This window comes from Panthera tigris, chromosome C1 (genome assembly GCF_018350195.1).
Source record: "Panthera tigris isolate Pti1 chromosome C1, P.tigris_Pti1_mat1.1, whole genome shotgun sequence".
NCBI classification, from domain to species: Eukaryota; Metazoa; Chordata; class Mammalia; order Carnivora; family Felidae; genus Panthera; species Panthera tigris.
Window position 1 is genome coordinate 107,240,582 of NC_056667.1, and position 17,489 is coordinate 107,258,070.

At 45.4% G+C, this 17,489-nt stretch overlaps 1 protein-coding gene across 1 annotated transcript; it reads right to left on the reverse strand.

The window, feature by feature from the left end:
• Positions 1-2,029: 2,029 nt before the first annotated feature.
• LOC102964084 (serine protease 40-like) lies at positions 2,030-10,853 on the reverse strand. Its single transcript, XM_007093118.2, has 5 exons — positions 10,730-10,853; positions 9,758-9,920; positions 7,513-7,787; positions 5,756-5,922; positions 2,030-2,466 (listed from the first exon to the last, which is right to left on the reverse strand). The coding sequence occupies exons 1-5, from the start codon at positions 10,851-10,853 to the stop codon at positions 2,149-2,151; spliced, it is 1,047 nt and encodes a 348-aa protein (XP_007093180.1). The 3' UTR covers positions 2,030-2,148.
• Positions 10,854-17,489: the final 6,636 nt, after the last annotated feature.

Below are 17,489 nucleotides of genomic sequence, written 5' to 3' on the forward strand. Positions count from 1 at the left end.
CCATCAGAAGCTACACACTAGTTGACACATCCACCCTGGAATACACTGGCACCTGAGAAAGATTAGGCAGCATTTGTCACATGGTATCGGATGGGGGAGAGTGGAACATGCAAACAGCCTTAAAGCTCATCCTATCATTGCCCTACTCTCTTAACCCAGCTACAGGCCACTTCAGGAAAACTTTACTTCCTCTAGGATTTCTTGTTGATTCTACATTTCCTTCTCACCTCCCCTGCTCATCCAGGGTTGATGTGGGAGTGCGACCTAGCAGCCCATTGGGAGCTTCTGATGGTGGGTCTGGTGAAATCCATCTCAGCAGCACTCCCAGCCTGTCCCCCAGCCCCAGTCCTACTGGCCTTCCAGACCTGCTCTGCACCCTGACATCAGTCTTGTTATTTGGGATCTTTCCTTGTCACTGACCAGGGCCACACTTGGGACAGTTAACCCAAGCCTCTCAAGGTACCTCTCAAAATTAACCTGAGAGAGGAAATCACACAGGGCCTGAGGTGCCTGAGAATGGCCTGCATTAGAGGGAAGACCTCTGAGCTCCTTAAGAAATCTGGGTTTGAATTTCTGCTCTGCTATTTACTACCCACATCACCTCAGACAAGTTACTTAACCATGCTAGATCTTGGGTTCAGATCTGTAAAAAGGGATCAAACATGGATAATAATACCAAACATTGAAGCTGGCTGTAACAGGGAAGTAGGCTGTGGGAAAGTTGTGATTTGGCAGATCTTCAGAGTGGACTGGAAATGTATTTGCATCTACTGAGTTAGGGGACCCAAGAAACTTCATGCAGGACCAACAGTCACACCACTCGGTGCTTCACATAGAAACATGGCTATTGATGGACAAAGCAGAAGTCACTGTGGGAGAGAAACCCAGCACAGTCAGCACAAAGCCACCATGGGTTGAAGGTAAGTGGAAGTTCTAGGGGCAGTGGGTAGATAATGGTCCAAATCTGAACTAAGTGCTGACTGCCACCTCTGGGCCCAGCAATCCAGCCAGGAAGCCCCATAACTGAGTCTACTAATAGGGAGAGAATGCTTTTTTTTTTTTTTTTTTTTATCACTTCCAGACACTCCTGAGCTGGGAAGGAAACCTCTGCATGAGTAGCAGAGGGCTTAAAGCCAGCAAGACTCTGGTGACCATGTGGATGTGACTTCACCTATTTTCACCTGCTGGTGAGAGCCCAGGCTATCTGGGGAACAAGATTGGAAAGAATTTGCACAGAACACCTGATGGCATTTTGATACAGTGGATCTGCAATGGTTGAGGGCTGCTCCCTGATCACCAAGAATTCAGGGTGGGTCTTGTGGTTATGAGACTCTTCTGAGTATTCTGCTAACTAGTTACAATTCTGTGACCCAGACATATTTGTAGGGGACAGTTCAGGACATGGCTTAAGGCTCAGTGTTGGGCCAGCAAGTCCTGGGTCAGCCAAACCACAAGCTATGACAGGTTCCCAGGGGGTGGGAGGCTGGGCCCCTGGAGATAGGGGGAGGACAGGTACTGTGGGTACAAGGGGAATAGACTAACAGCAGAGATCTGAGGGCAGCTGACCTGTGATTTTGGACCTTAGCCTGGTAGCCAGAGCCCTTCACAGTCTACTTCAAATAGAGCCTTTCAAATAGAACCTCTGTGACCTGTGGGCCTGGAGTATCCTTCTTCATCTCCAGCTCAGGGCAAATCATCCACCCGTAGGACGACCCGTCCCTATCGCACTGGCCATTAGTGTTCTGTGGGACCTAGGGGATGCCACTTCCTCCATGGGGTGAGGCCTTGGGCCCTAAGCCATGGCAGCTCTTTGGAAGACTCCTCAAGGCTAGTGATTCAGTTCCAGATAGCTAGCCAGGCCCTCAGTGTCCTTGCCCTTCCCTACTCCCAGCTGAGGGAGCAGGGAAAACTTCATGTGCCAAGGAGCTTGAATGACAGTAGGGTGGGGACAGAAGGTAGCTCTGATAGGTCAGAAACAGGAGCAGGAAGCTTCTTTAATATATTTTTTAAAATTTTATCAGGCCTGGAGCAAGCTTCAGATGGACAGGATTGCTCAGAGATGGGCACATTTAAGAAGAATGTAGAGCCTGTTGGCATTAATGCAAACAAGCTTGTTGGGGAGGGCCAGGAGGGGCATCACAGGGTCTGTCACAGAATCATTAGGAAAATCAGCAGTAGGAGGAAGGTCTGTAAAGACACAAGGGTGATGCAGGTGCTGGGCTTGAGGACAGTGCCCAGAGAAGAAAAGTCACTCAAAATAGGAGGTTTGTCCTGAGAAGTAGCAAAAGAAGGATCAGGATTGGGCAAGGTGCTCCGCTTCTCACTGATCCAGTGGGAAAAGTAGGTGAGCCTGGTGAAGACGCTGGGGCCTATGGGATAGCGGCAGGCCTGGCTCCAGCTAGACAGCCCCATCAGAAACCAAGTGCCACCATTCAGCTTGCAGACCAAGGGGCCTCCAGAATCTCCCTGAGGAAAGAGACAGCATGAGTCATGGGGACCAAAATAGAGGGGGACACACATGGTTTAGACAGTGTGAAGTGCCTTTGCCCTCCACCAGAGTGGAGTTTAGGAAGCCTCATGTCAAGGTGGGGCTGTGAATTGTTCTCATCAGAATTACATGGAGGATTTGAAAAATCCAGACACAGAGTCCCACTGCATACCTCTTTGATCAAAATCGCAAGGGTAAGGCTTTGGAGCTCACTTCACAAAGTCTGTGGAGGGGACTCTGAGCATCCTTCTAAGCTGGCAGTCATAGACCTATGAGAATATGCAGGCAGACTCCAGATATCGGACACCAGCCCTTTGTGCTCCCAATCCTAAGTGAGTGAAGGTACCACCTGAAGTCCCATGGGGCCTGCAGGCCTCTGGGTAATTATCAGTCCAGTACAACATCCCACCTGGGCATTTGTTTTTGACTTATTAAGGTCTCTGGTTTGTGGAGCTTCTTTAGAAAACGCAAACTGTTAAATGTGCTCAGCAGAAAAGAAGTGATCCCAAGTCCAAACTGGTAGGGTGGTCAGAATGGCAGGGAGCCCAAGGGGGTCCCAGAAAAATGCTAAGGACCTTGAGGTCAGGACTCCAAGGCAGGAAGGCACCATTGGGCATAATGCTTCTATCTCATTGGTTATAAAGTAGGGACCAAAGAAACATAGCACCCTTCCAGCCTTCTGTTGAATAAACATGACCGAGTACCCTGTGTGTAGGAGACATTGATATGACAGAACATGAACACAGACAGTACAGCACACACCATGCACAGATGCAAGATGTGGAACAGAGGCACCCAGGGGGTGGTAAATGGCAGGAAGGGCTGCCTTCAGAGAGCCTCTAAGCAGAGATGGGAGGGATGAGCAAGGCCTGACCTGGAATTTGCAGGCACAGGTAGGCGGCCTGCTTGGCACAGGTGAGGCTGAGAAGTGGCAGGGCCAGGCCCAGGCTTATCAGCTGGGAGGGTATGGATGAAGGGACATTGAAGGACACTCAGCAGGGAGGTAGTGTGACCTGATACAGATTCTAAAAGGATGGTAGGATTTCTGGGGCTGGGTGAAGCACAGTATGTGGCAGGGCAGAAATCAGCACAGGGAGACCAGTCATGAACTACTGCAGCAGAAAGAGACTGATAAAGGCAGGCAAGAAATGGTGAGGCACAGATTTGCCCTACCTGACCCTTTCCCTCCATTTAAGGTAAAAATGGAGCAAGGCAGGAAAAGCAGAATAAGGGCTGAGTGGTGGGTCCTTGGTGTGTGGAGGTCAGAAAGAGGAGGAAGAAAGCAGGAGACATAAGAGGGGCTGCCCTTCAAGTATGATGGGATGTGCTGCAGGGTGCATGGCCAAGCACCAAGTGGGAGGAGGTCAGAGGTGCACCTAGGCATCTGGCTGTCTTGGTGAGAAAACTGTGGAGGAAGGGCGAGCACAAAAGTCTGATAGAATGGGCTGAGGCAAGAAAGAGAAGTGAGTAAGCCAGAGAGGGCCCTTGAAGTGGGTGAGCCCTGTGGGAAGGCAGGCTGAGAATCAGGGCCCAGGGCAGAGAGCTGGGGAAAAGAGAAGGTATGTGTAGGTGTTTTAAGATGGGCATCATGACAGTATGTTTTTCAGCTGATGGGAGATGGTCAAGGAGAGAGACAAAGGGGTAGCAAAAGGAGCAGGAGAGGAAGGAGCTCTGTATGAGGAAGCATGTGGGGGCCATAGCTCCAAGGCTTTTCTAGGTTTGACTATGATCATGCCACTTCACCTTGAGCTATCCACTTTCCTCTCTGGGTCTCAAGTTTCTCCACCATAGAATAGAAGGATTCCACAGAGTAGGAGAAAATATTCTTAATACATATATTCAATACCATACTCATATTCTAAAATTCAATGAGAAAGACACACAATCTCACTGAAATAATGGCAAAAAAATTTGAATAGACACTTTTAAAAAGAGGCAATACACATATGAAAAAAGTGCTTATCTTCATTATTCACAGAGAAATTCTCAGAGAAATGCAAATTAAAAATCACATTTAAAATGGCGGGCAACATGAAGTACTGGAGGCAATGTGGAGCAAACACAACTGTCAGCCCCTGCTGGGGGGAGTGCAAACTGGTACCAGTGGATTGGAAAGCTGCTCCTCAGTACCTGTGAGAGACGAACCTGTGCATATCTTATGGCACAGTAATTCTACTCCCAGGGTTATACTCAACCAAAATGTGAACCCATGTGCACTAAAACACATGCACTAGGATGTTCACAGCAAATCTATTTGTAATGGTCTCAAGTGGAAACTATCCAAATGCCACCAAGACTAGAATAGATAAATAAAATTGTAGTATATTCACACAGTGGATACCACACAGCAACAAGGTGAACAATGTAAACTACACCCAAGATGCATAAATCTCAGAAACATAATATTGACCAGATGAGAATCATCCTGTATAATTCCATGTAGGTAAGTCCCGACACTAATCCACAGAGCTTCAGAAGCCAGGACTAGTCTCAGGGAGTTAGTAACAGGAAGGAAGTATCAGGAGGATTCTTTAGGTGCTGGTTGTTACATGATTGTGCCAATTTCTTTTTTTTTTATTTAATTTTTTAAAAAATGTTTACTCATTTTTAACACAGAGAGAGAGAGAGAGAGAATGGGAGGGGCAGCGAGAGGGAGATACAGAATCCGAAGCAGGTTTCAGGCTCTGAGCTGTCAGAGAGCCCGACATGCAGCTCGAACTCACGAACTGCGAGATCATGACCTAAGCCGAAGCCAGACGCTCAAATGACTGAGCCACCCAGGCGCCCCAAAAGTTTTTTTAATGTTTATTTATTTTTGAGACAGAGAGAGACAAAGTGCAAGCAGGGGAGGGGCAGAGACAGAGGGAGACACAGAATCTGAAGCAGGCTTCAGGCTCTGAGCTGTCAGCACAGAGCCGGACATGAGGCTCAAACTCACGGACCACGAGATTATGACCTGAGCTGAAGTCGGACGCTTAACAGACTGAGCCACCCAGGTGTCCCTGATTGTGCAAATTTCTAAAAATGCATCAAATAGCACATGTCTAAATTATGCCCTTTTCTATGCATGCTATTCTTCAACAACGTTTTTTTTTAAACGAAGAAATGTGTGGAATGAACTAGTATTCTTTGGGGTCTTCTGAACTTCAGTTCTGACACTTCAGGCTGGGGGGTGAGCTTAGGAGGAGGAAGTCAGGGGCAGGATCCAGAGAAGACACAAAGGGAGAGGGGAGTTCCCACTTGATAAACAGAGCCAATCTCACTTACTCTGCAGATGGACTTTCCTGTCATGAGGTCCCCAGCACAAAACATATCCTCGTGTATAGAATATTCACTGCTGCTGGAGTCTGGCGATTGGAAATACATTTTACAGACCTCACTGTCAATGATGCCAACCTCTCCCTCCTGCAGCTGAAATGGCGCAGCCAGGAAATCTGCAGGGGTCAGGAGTGGGGGAAGGTCAGATGTGGGTTGGAGCCTGAGAGAGGGGCTAGCTACCTCCCCAACCTGCCTGCTAATGGACATGCTGCCATTTCCAACTGACAGGATTGGGGAAGTCTCTCAGAGGACTTGCAAAGATGAAGGGACAAGACATTTAAGGCAGACAAGAGAGCAAAGGTGAGGGGTCTGCAGTGGGAAGTGCCAGGAGGGAGGTCTGGGTGGCTGCAGTGGCGTGGGAGTTGAAAAAAATGAGACAAGGTCACAGCAGGGTCCAGAGCGAGCAAGGCCTCTTCACCAGTATGTGGAGTTTGGATTTCTCTCAAGCACACTGGGAAACCACTGAAGGGTCTCCTTGTGTTTTGAAAATAATTAATCCGGTAGCTATGCAGATATAGAAGTAGAGGTGGAGGGTGGAAGTTGAGAGTCCTGGCTTGGCCCAGGTTCCAGTGATGCACCTAATGGATGCTGGGTGGGGTGAGGTAGTATGTCAAATAAGACATGGCCCAGCCTCAACAAGCAGCTGGTCTGTGGATGCTTTCCATGTGGATTCTATTTCCACAGATTGCTCACAGGTCAGACTGGTGTTTTCAGTGTCACAGTGACAGCTCCGTCCTGTGGAGTGCTTGCCATGTACAGCTCTCACATGTCCTCGGGGACAACCCAGGCCCAGCAACTGTGGTCAGGGAGAGGACAGAACAGCTGCAGGCTGAGTCTATCATTGATGTCAGATGCTCCCTGACCTGCTGGCTGCTCTAGCCTGCAACTTCCCCTCATACCCCAATTCCTACCCTCCGACCAGTTTTGCAGAATCCTTCTTGCTCTGCCAGTGGTTCTTAATGAGTGACAGTGCTTCCCAAGAGGGTGTCTTTGGAAATGTTGAAGCATTGGCTGTTTTCATGACTAGACAGTGTGATTGATATTTGTGGCCAGAGCACAGCAAAGGAAATCTTGCCCCAAATACCTCCAGTGAGATACTCTGCCACATCATGACCCTATGACCCTACAAATCACGGCAAATTTACATTCTGCTTTTTTCACTCTATGTTACATTTTCCTAAATTAAAAGCATTTTCCATTGTGTTAAAAAAATATTTGCCCACCATTTCTTCTCTCTCAGCCTAAAAATGTACAAGCCCAGCAAGCTGGCAGAACAGACAAGTTTTACTTGAATTAATGGATGAGGGGAAGTGAGATTCACATAGGAATATGTTCTTAATCCAGAAACACCCAACTTTGCCTCTCAAGCCAACAAGCAAACTTGTTTTCATTTCCTTACTGTTATGCTTCCCTGAGTACCTTCCATGGTAGGGGAAGCCCAAGAGGTGCCTGAGGAAGCTTTGGAGGGGCCTGACATGGTCTCATGCAGGACCTGTGAATCAGAGTGGAATCCTAAATGGCTTGGAGTCAAAGAGCCCAAGTTCTTGATTCCAAAAGTTAGATATGCTCAGACTTTTTGAAGCATGACAGAAGGAAATTGAAGCTTTAGAAGGAAATGGTATCAGGGCTGGAAGGGCCCCACAATGGTTAACACACCTTCCTCCTCCACCACCCTTACCCTCCCTGCCTGCCCTGCTCCTACTCACCACCCTCAGTGATCATCCCCCAGCCGGTTATCCAGCAGCTGCTGTGAAGGGGCAGCTTCATGGTAGGCCCCGGCAGGCAGGCAGGGAGGAGGTGAGAAGTAAAGTTCACAGATAGAGGCAGTTGCAACAGAGCGATGTCACTGCCCATGTAGTAGCGCTTGTTAAAGTCATTGTGAACAATGACTCGATACACTGTCATCTGCCGGCTATGCTCAGTGGGATGTTGGAGCTGATGGTACCCTAGCAGGACCTGGTAGTCAGATGGTTCATGGGACCTGTTGTGAGAGGCTGTATTATCACCTGTCTCCTCTGAGCACTGGGCTAACACCCTTGCACTCTCACCTGACTGCCTACTCCCAACTCTACCAACCCCATAAGCAACCAGACATGACCATTATTCCAGAGGTTGCTCTCTCCTCCCTTCCTAATATTCTCATCAGGTGGGCTGGATTCTTGTCTGTCTATTGCCTCAGGAAATCTGTCCTTTGAAAGTTTCTGATGGCTTTCCCAGTATGCCCCCAAATCAAAGGAGCAGAGAATCTCAGTGCTGGAAAGAAACATTGGGGCACATCAAACTATGCCCCTTCATTATAGAACAGAGGAGACTTGGCTCCTTCCCAGCTCTGACCAGAACCATTGGAAGGTTCCATGGCTTGGAGTGGTTCTCAAAGACCCCATTTCTCAGCGCAGAATCATCCATTCCCTCTTCCCATTCTTCACACTCAGACTTCCCTAAAGGATGAACCCCATCTGGAGACAGGCACTCAATGAGCCTGTGTGGAGCAAACAAGCGAGCACATGGAACTGAACTTGTTTCTGGAATGTGAGCAGCTTTCCAACATACATGGTCTGCTTGTGCTGCTCCCTTGCCCAGACTCCATGTGACTGGATTCTTCTCCCACAAGTCCGTACTAGCTCCAAGCCCCTCCTCTGATTGCAGCCCATGGTACCTCTCCTGACACTGGCTCAGGGTCTACCCTCTTGCATATTCTGGTCTTTCCATCCTGCAGCACAGTAGCTGGGTTCATGTGTCACTTTCCTGATAGGATGAGAAACTTCAAGGTGGGTCTTGCTTCTCCACATCCTCCACAGTGGGCCTCACAAGGGGCCTACCACCCATGAGTGCTGAATAAATGAACAGAACCCAAGTGGTTCTCAAAGCCAGTTGATGCCAGTGGCTCTTACCTCCTCTGACTTCGAGTGTGATATTCTCCCCACTCCCTCTGGGCACAGAGTAAGCCCAGGATACACCTGAGATGCAGCCCACTCTCCTGACTATCTGTGTCCCATCTGAGGACAGAGGCCATTTGCTTCATGCCTCACTCTGACCTATAGAGACTGTGGTGAACACAGTTGCTCTTAGGCACATATTTCTACAGAAGTGACAGGAATTTCTGGATGCTGGTTAAACAGCCAGAGTCCCATGATGCTTCCATAGAGAAATGTGCTAGAATGTGCAGGTGGTTAGGACCCAGGGAAGCCTCTGGCAGTTGTGCCAATGATGACCTTTGAACAGCCTGATTGGAAGAGGACAAAATAATTGCCCAGTTTGTACAGGCTCTAATGCTCCCCCAGCCCTGGAAAGTGGGGACCCTAGAACTATTGCTCTGACTTAAAGCCTAAAACCTGTGCCATATGTTCAGCCAGGGACACTACACACCCACTACCATCTGCACAAGAGGAAACAAACCCACTGACATCTTGTTGGCCTGTCTAGAGCTGGGCAAGATGTAGAATGCAGAATCTACCTTGAGTGGGAACAGGACTCAGAATCCTAAAGTTTAAAGAAGACAAAAAGTGGGCTGGAGGCAATGACTTTGGAACTAAAGTTTGTTTTCCAGTACTTACTGATAATCACAGTTAAAGTTAATTTCCACTTAGCTATGTACAAGTAATGTACAAGTAGCTGAGACAACCATACCATCTTGATATTACCAAAGTGTGAGGAGGGGGACAGATGGGAACATCCCTGAAGGAAGAGATAAGGTAAATGGCCTTTGTACTGGGAGATGTGAACTCAGAGAGTCAGGAGACTGGAGTAAGGTGGTGAGAAGGGATGGCATTCCAAGTAGAGGGGAATGCTCGGTCAAAGGCAGGGCCAACGGTGCACACAGACACCTGGTGGTGGCCAGGAACAAAGCCTAGGGAAAAAGGTCTGGGACATCATTCTCCCCCTTCTGTTCTGTCCATCTTGTGTTCCCTTCCCAATCCCACCCGAGTCATTGGGCCCATTGGAAACACGCACTTTTGGAAGCAGTGGGCAGCTGAGATCACCCAGTAGGCATCTATGAGGGCAGCTCCACAGATGTGCTTGCCGTGGTAGAGCAGGCTGGCCTGCCATGGCCACCGACGGTCCGGTGCATTCTGGCCACCAAAGATCTTCCCAGTTACTGCTGGCTTCCCACACACTGTGGAGACAATCCTACCCATGAGGCACCATGAGGTATTATGGATGCCAGCCTTGGTGTCTCTGGATGTCAGCATCAACAGGACACAGGGCCACTGTGGCCCCTCCTCACTTTTCAGCTGGGAAATCCAAGGCCCAGGGTGAAGAGACATGGCTCATGTAACAAAGAGCCACCTGGCTTTGCTGGTGATGGTAGTACTAAGGAAGCAGCCTGTGGGTCTCAGTAAGAAGGGGGGGTGAGGTTTGTGGTGCAGGCACCTGCAGAGGTACACATCTGCATATCACTGGGGTGCGCAAGTCAAGACCAGGAGGTGGTGCTGCCCCAGGTGCTTCACCAGACCTTATTTCACTTAACTAGCACACCATTATTTGAAGTCCCAGAAACTAAGGACTTACTTAGGGATGCTGTTTACTCAGGGCCACTGAGGATTAAGTGGTTGCACCCCTCCCACCTCAGTCCAATATTCTAGGGAGACTGAGGCCAAATGGAGCACATTTTGCTTGATAATTCTCCTGAAGCACTGCATCCTGTTCTTAAAATGAAGAGGTTTTGGGGGCCCACACAGGCCAGTGCTGAACCTCTGCTCTTGAACTGAGGAGGCTTGAGATCTAGAAGGAAAGAGCTGGCAAGAAGAGGGGGTGCCCTGGTCTCCTCAGCCATGGGTCTCCCTGACCGTGCCCAAGGGGAACCCAGGAATTCTAGGGCCCCACTCAGCCAGGTAGAGGTCCTCCTGGCCAGTGGGGTGGGTGAGGGAAACTTGAGAGGTGGGGGAACCTGACGCCCCTCACCATACTCCCCCCCGCACTCACCATCTGCAGCAGTTCCCTCGGGCTCAGCACGAAGCAACAGTGGGCACAGCCAGAGCAGGGCTGTGGCCAGCACGCAGGCCCCCTGCCAGCCTGGGCCTGAGCCCTCGGCCCGGGCGCTTGCCATCGGGCCAGTCCACGTCGTCTTCCCAGACGAGGGGCCTGCACCACGCGAGGCCGCAAGGGCTGCTGGGAAACCGTCTCCCTCTGTGGGGAGTGTCGCCTCCTGCCCTGCAGCCTGTGTGGGTACCAGGAGGAGGAAATGGGCCCACACACGATGCCAGAGCCCCTAGGCTGATGGGAGAAGCAGAGGACATATAGAGTCTTCTGCCAAAGGACCCCAGTTTGATGGCAGACACAGCGTGGTTATGGTGTATGCCTAGGAATATGCACTAATGGTCAGAGGTCATGTGCTTATATAATGTCACCAAATATTTCTAACTGGCTTTCAAGATCCAATGCACTCATTTCTACCCCTCCCCCATTCACATAATTAGGTCAGACCCACTATGGATAATATCTCTTTCTTTTTTTTTTTAAATTTTTTTTTTCAACGTTTTTTATTTATTTTTGGGACAGAGAGAGACAGAGCATGAACGGGGGAGGGGCAGAGAGAGAGGGAGACACAGAATCGGAAACAGGCTCCAGGCTCCGAGCCATCAGCCCAGAACCTGACGCGGGGCTCGAACTCACGGACCGTGAGATCGTGACCTGGCTGAAGTCGGACGCTTAACCGACTGCGCCACCCAGGCGCCCCAGATAATATCTCTTTCTTAAACTCACTTGAGCAATACAGCATGGGATAGTAATGGGGTGGGTATTTCATTATAGTCACAGGTGGCAAGAGGGCATTATGCAAGGGTATGGGTTGTATGCGGAGTTCAACCTCTGGCTGCCAACAACTTATGTTCTTCCCAAATGCAAAATCATTCACTATATTCCAAGGTCCCCAAGAGTCTCATTCCATTACAGTATCAACTCAAAATTCAGAGTCTCATCTGTTAGAGAAGGTCACTGAGAGGATATGACCACTGGTTGATCTTAGAGCTAGATCCAGGCAGAAGAGGCCCCTCACTCTCTCCCCTGGCCTTGGAATGTATGCTTTGCCCACCAAGTGGGAGCTGCTTCAAGGACACCCAAGACAAGCCTCATATTTAAGTTCTCTTGCTAATTAAACCTGCCACCTACCGATCTGCAGCAGCCTGCCTCTTTTTCTAGCCTCTCCTTGACCTCTGCGAACAGGGGTCAATCTGTGAGCCAAACTAGTCATCTAAATGTAAGCATCAGTATCTCATCAGCTCAAAGTGCAAAATCTCATCATTTAAATCCTCTAAGTTAGGTGAGGATGAGGTTCCTAGCTTTAATCCATTAAACATAGTTCTTAAACAAAATTTTTCCTCCATCTGAGGACCTATAAAACTAAAGAAACTACCTACCCAACATTCCCAACACACAATGGTGGGACAGGCCTAGGATAATGCAAGACATTGCCATTCAAAGAGGGAGGAGGAGGGGAGATGGAGAATACAAAGGAGTTACTTGTGCATAAGTTTGTATATCCTATTGGACAAGATTTCAAGGCCTTAGGAAAGAATTCTCTGTGACTCTTGGCTCTGCCCTTTAGACTCTTGGTTATCCTTCTCCTGCCTTTTCTTTTAATTTTAATATTTGCTTATTTCATTATTTATTTATTTATATTTATTTATTTGCTTTTTATTTATTTATTTATTTATTTTTATTTATTTAAATTTACATCCAAGGTAGTTAGCATATAGTGCAATAATGATTTCAGAAGTAGATTCCAGTGATTCATCCCCTATATATAACACCCAGTGCTCATCCCAAGTGTCTTCCTTAATGCCCTTATACATTTAGCCCATCCCTCCACCCACAACCCCTCTGGCAACCCTCAGTTTATTCTCTATATTTAAGAGTCTCTTATGTTTTGTCTGTCTCTTGTTTTTATACTATTTTTGCTTCCCTTCCCTTACATTCATCTATTTTCTATCTTAAATTCCACATATGAGTGAAGTCATATAATATTTGTCTTTCTCTGACCAATTAATTTTGCTTAGCATAATACTCTCTAGTTCCATCCACACAGTTGCAAATGGCAAGACTTCATTCTTTTTGATTGCTGAGTAATACTTCATTGTATATATATATACCACATCTTCTTTATCCATTCATCTGTGGATGGACATTAGGGCTCTTTCCATACTTTAGCTATTGTTGATAGCACTGCTATACATTGGGGTGCATGTGCCCCCTTCGAAACAGCAAACCTGAATCCCTTGGATAAATACCTAGTAGTGCAATTGCTGGGTTGTAGGGTAGTTCTATTTTTAATTTTTTGAGGAATCTCCATACCGTTTTCCAGAGTGGCTGCACCAGTTTGCATTTCCATCAGTAGTGCAAAAGAGATCCTCTTTCTCCACATCCTCACCAACAACTGCTGTTGCCTGAGTTGTTAATTTTAGCCATTCTGATTGGTGTGAGATGGTATCTCATTGTGGTTTTGATTTGTATTTCCCTGATGATGTTGATGTTGAGCATTTTTTCATGTGTCTGTTAGTCATTTGGATGTCTTCCTTGGAAAAGTGTCTATTCATGTCTTTTGTCCATTTCTTCACTAGATTATTTGTTTTTTGGGTGCTGAGTTTGATAAGTTCTTTATTGATTTTGGATACTAACCCTTTATCTGATATGTCATTTGCAAATATCTTCTCCCATTCCATTGGTTGCCTTTTAGTTTATAGTTTTGATGATTGTTTCCTTTGTTTTTGTTTCCCCCAAAGACAAGTTGAGTAAGAAGTTGCTGTGGCAGAGGTCAAAGAGGTTTTTGCCTACTTTCTCCTCTAGGATTTTGATGGCTTCTGTCTTACGTTTAGGTTTTTCTTGCATTTCAAGCTTACTTTTGTGCATGGTGTAAGAAAGTGGTCCAGGTTAATTTTTCTGCATGTCACTGTCCAGTTTTCCCAACATCGTTTGCTAAAGAGACTGTCTTTATTCCACTGGATATTCTTTCCTTCTTTGTCAAAGATGAGTTGGCCATACATTTGTGGGTACATTTCTGGGTTTTCTATTCTGTTACATTGATCTGAGTGTCTGGTTTTGTGCCAGTACCATACTGTCTTGGTGATTACAGCTTTGTAATACATCTTGAAGTCTGGGATTGTGATGCCTCCAGCTTTGGTTTTCTTTTTAGAATTGCTTTCACTATTCGGGGTCTTTTCTGGTTCCATACAAATTTTAGGATTGTTTGTTCTAGCTATGTGAAGAGTGCTGGTGTTATTTTGATAGGAATTGCATTGAATATGTAGATTGCTTTGGGTAGTATTCACATTTTAACAACATTTTTTCTTCCATAAGCATGGAATATTTTTCAAATTTTTTGTGTCTTCAATTTTCTTTCATAAGCTTTCTATAGTTTTCAGTGTATAGATTTTTCATGTCTTTGGTTAGGTTTATTCCTAGGTATATTATGGTTTTTTTTTTTTTTTTTTTTTTTTTTTTTTAATGAGACAGGGAGAGACAGAGCATGAACGGGGGAGGGTCAGAGAGAGAAGGAGACACAGAATCTGAAACAGGCTCCAGGCTCCGAGCAGTAAGCACAGAGCCCGACGCGGGGCTCGAACTCACGAACAGTGAGATCGTGACCTGAGCCGAAGTCGGACGCTTAACCGACTGAGCCACCCAGGCGCCCCTATATTATGGTTTTTGGTGCAACTGCAAATGGGATCAATTCCTTGATTTCTCTTTCTGTTGCTTCATTATTGGTGTACAGGAATGCAATCGATTTCTGTGCATTGATTTAATATCCTGTGACTTTGCTGAATTCATGGATCAATTCTAGCAGGTTTTTGGTGGAATATTTTGGGTTTTCTATATAGAGTATCATGTCATCTGCAAAGAGTGAAAGTTTGACTTCCTCCTTGCTGATTTTGATGCCTTTTATTCCTTTGTGTTGTCTGATTGCTAAGGCTAGGACTTTCAACACTATGTTGAATAACAGTGGTGAGAGTGGACATCCCTGTCTTGTTCCTGACCCCAGGGGGTAAGCTCTCAGTTTTTCCCCATTGAGGATGATATTAGCAGTGGGTCTTTCATATATGACTTTTAAGATCTTGAGGTATGATCCTTCTATCCCTACTTTCTTGAGGGTTTTTATCAAGAAAGGATGCTGTGTTTTGTCAAATGTTTTCTCTGCATCTATTGAGAGGATAATGTGGTTCTTGTCCTTTCTTTTATTGAGGTGATGTATCACATTGATTGTTTTGCAGACATTGAATCAGTCCTGCATCCCACGTATAAATCCTACTTGGTCATGGTGCATAATTCTTTTAATGTATTGTTGGATCCAGTTGGCTAGTATCTTGTTGAGGATTTTTGCATCCATGTTCATCAAGGAAATTGCTCTGTAGTTCTCCTTTTAGTGGGGTCTTTGTCTGGTTTTGCAATCAAGGTAATGCTGGCTTCATAGAATGAGTTTGGAAGTTTTCCTTCCATTTCTATTTTTGGTAACAGCTTCAAAAGAATAGGTGTTAACGCTTCTTTAAATGTTTGGTAGAATTCCCCTGGAAAGCCATCTGGCCCTGGACTCTAGTTTTTTGGGAGATTTTTGATTACTAATTCAATTTCTTTACTGGTTATGGGTCTGTTCAAGTTTTCTCTTTCTTTTTGTTTCAGTTTCGTTTTGTTTCAGTCTATATGTTTCTAGGAACTTGTCCATTTCTTCCAGATTGCCCAATTTTTTGGTGTATAATTGCTCTTTTCTCTTATTATTGTTTGTATTTCTGCAGTGTTGGTTGTGGTCTCTCTTCTTCCATTCTTGTTTTAATTTATTTGTGTCCTTTCCTTTTTCTTTTTGGTCAGACTGGCCAGGTTTTATCAATTTTGTGAATTGTTTCAAAGAACCAGTTCCTGGTTTCATTGATTTTTTTTTTATTTCAATAGCATTAATTTCTGCTCTAAACTTTATTATTTCCCATGTTCTGCTGGTTTTGGGTTTATTTGATGTTCTTTTTCCAGCTCTTTAAGGTATAAGGTTAGGTTGTGTATCTGAGACCTTTCTTTCTTCTTTAGGATGGCCTGGATTGCTATATACTTCCCTCTTATGACTGCCTTTGCTGCATACTAGAGGTTTTGGGTTGTGGTGTTATCATTTGCGTTGGCTTCCATGTACTTTTTAATTTCCCCTTTAATTTCTTGGTTAGCCCATTCATTCTTTAATAAGATGTTCTTTAATTTCCAAGTATTTGTTGTCTTTCCAAATTTTTTCTTGTGGTTGATTTTGAGTTCCATAGCATTGTGGTCTGAAAATATGCACAGTATGATCTCGATCTTTTTGTACTTGTTGAGGGCTGATTTGTGTCCCAGTATGTGGTCTATTCTGGAGAATGTTCCATGTGCACTTGAGAAGAATGTGTATTCTTCTGCCTTATGGAGAAATGTTCAGAATATATCTGTTAAGTCCATCTCATCCAGTGCATCATTCAAAGCCATTATTTCCTTGTCGATTTTCCGTTTAGATGATCTGTCCATTGCTGTGAGTGGGGTGTTGAAGTCCCCTACTATTATGGTATTGTTATCAATGAGTTTCTTTATTTGTGATTAATTGATTTATATATTTGCATTCCTCCACAGTTGGAGCATAAGTGTTTACAATTTTTAGAACTTCTTGGTGGATAGACCCCTTAATTATGATATAATGCCCTTATTCATCTCTTGTTACAGTCTTTATTTTAAAATCTAGATTTTCTGATGTAAGTATGGCTACTCTGGCTTTCCTTTGGTGACCATTAACATGATAGATAGTTCTCCATCCCTTTACTTTCAATGTGAAGGTGCCTTTAGGTCTAAAATGAATCTCTTCTTAACAGCATGTAGATGGAATTTGTTTTCTTATCCATTCTGTTACCCTATGTATTTTGATTGGAGCTTTTAGTCCATTGACATTTAGAGTGAGTACTGAAAGATATGAATTTATTGCCATTATGTTGCCTGTAGAGTTGGAGTTTCTGATGGTGTTCGCTAGTCCTTTCTAGTCTTTGTTGCTTTGGTCTTTTTTGTTTTGTTCCATCTTTTCTCCCCCCAGAGAGTCCCCCTTAAATTTTTTTGCAGGGCTGATTTAGTGATCATGAATTCCTTTAGTTTTTGTTTGTCTGGGAAACTTTTTATCTCTCCTTCTATTTTGAATGACAGCCTTGCTGGATAAAGAATTCTTGGATGCATATTTTTCCAATTCAGCACATTGATATATCCTGTCCCTCTTTTTTTGGCCTGCCTAGCTTCTGTGGATAGGTCTGCTGTGAACCTGATTTGTCTTTCCTTGTAAGATAAAGACTTTTCTTCCATTGCTGCTTTCATGATTCTTTCTTTGTCTCTGTATTTTGTGAATTTGACTATGATATGCCTTGTTGATGGTTGGTTTTTCTTGAATCTAACATGAGTTCTCTGTGCTCCCTGGATATTGATGTTTGTGTCTTTCTGCAGGTTAGGAAAGTTTTCCACTATGATTTGCTCACATAAAACTTCTATCCCTTTTTCTCTCTCTTCATCTTCTGGGACCCCTATGATTTGGATGTTATTCATTTTTGATGAGTCACTGAGTTCTCTAATTCTTATATCGTGATCTTTTGCCTTAGTTTCCCTCTTTTTTTCTGCTTCATTATTCTCCATAAGTTTGTCCTCTATATTGCTGATTCACTGCTCTGCTTCATCCATTCTTGCCACCATGGCATCCATTCAAGATTGTATCTCA

Coding starts and splice junctions, on each gene's coding strand:
- LOC102964084 (XM_007093118.2), bottom strand. CDS start 10,853: ATGGCAAGCGCCCGGGCCGAGGGCTCAGGCCCAGGCTGGCAGGGGGCC. Junction 7,788..9,757: donor GCTGCCCACTGCTTCCAAAA/GTGCGTGTTTCC, acceptor CTCTCACAACAG/GTCCCATGAACCATCTGACT. Junction 5,923..7,512: donor GGGGATGATCACTGAGGGTG/GTGAGTAGGAGC, acceptor TGACCCCTGCAG/ATTTCCTGGCTGCGCCATTT.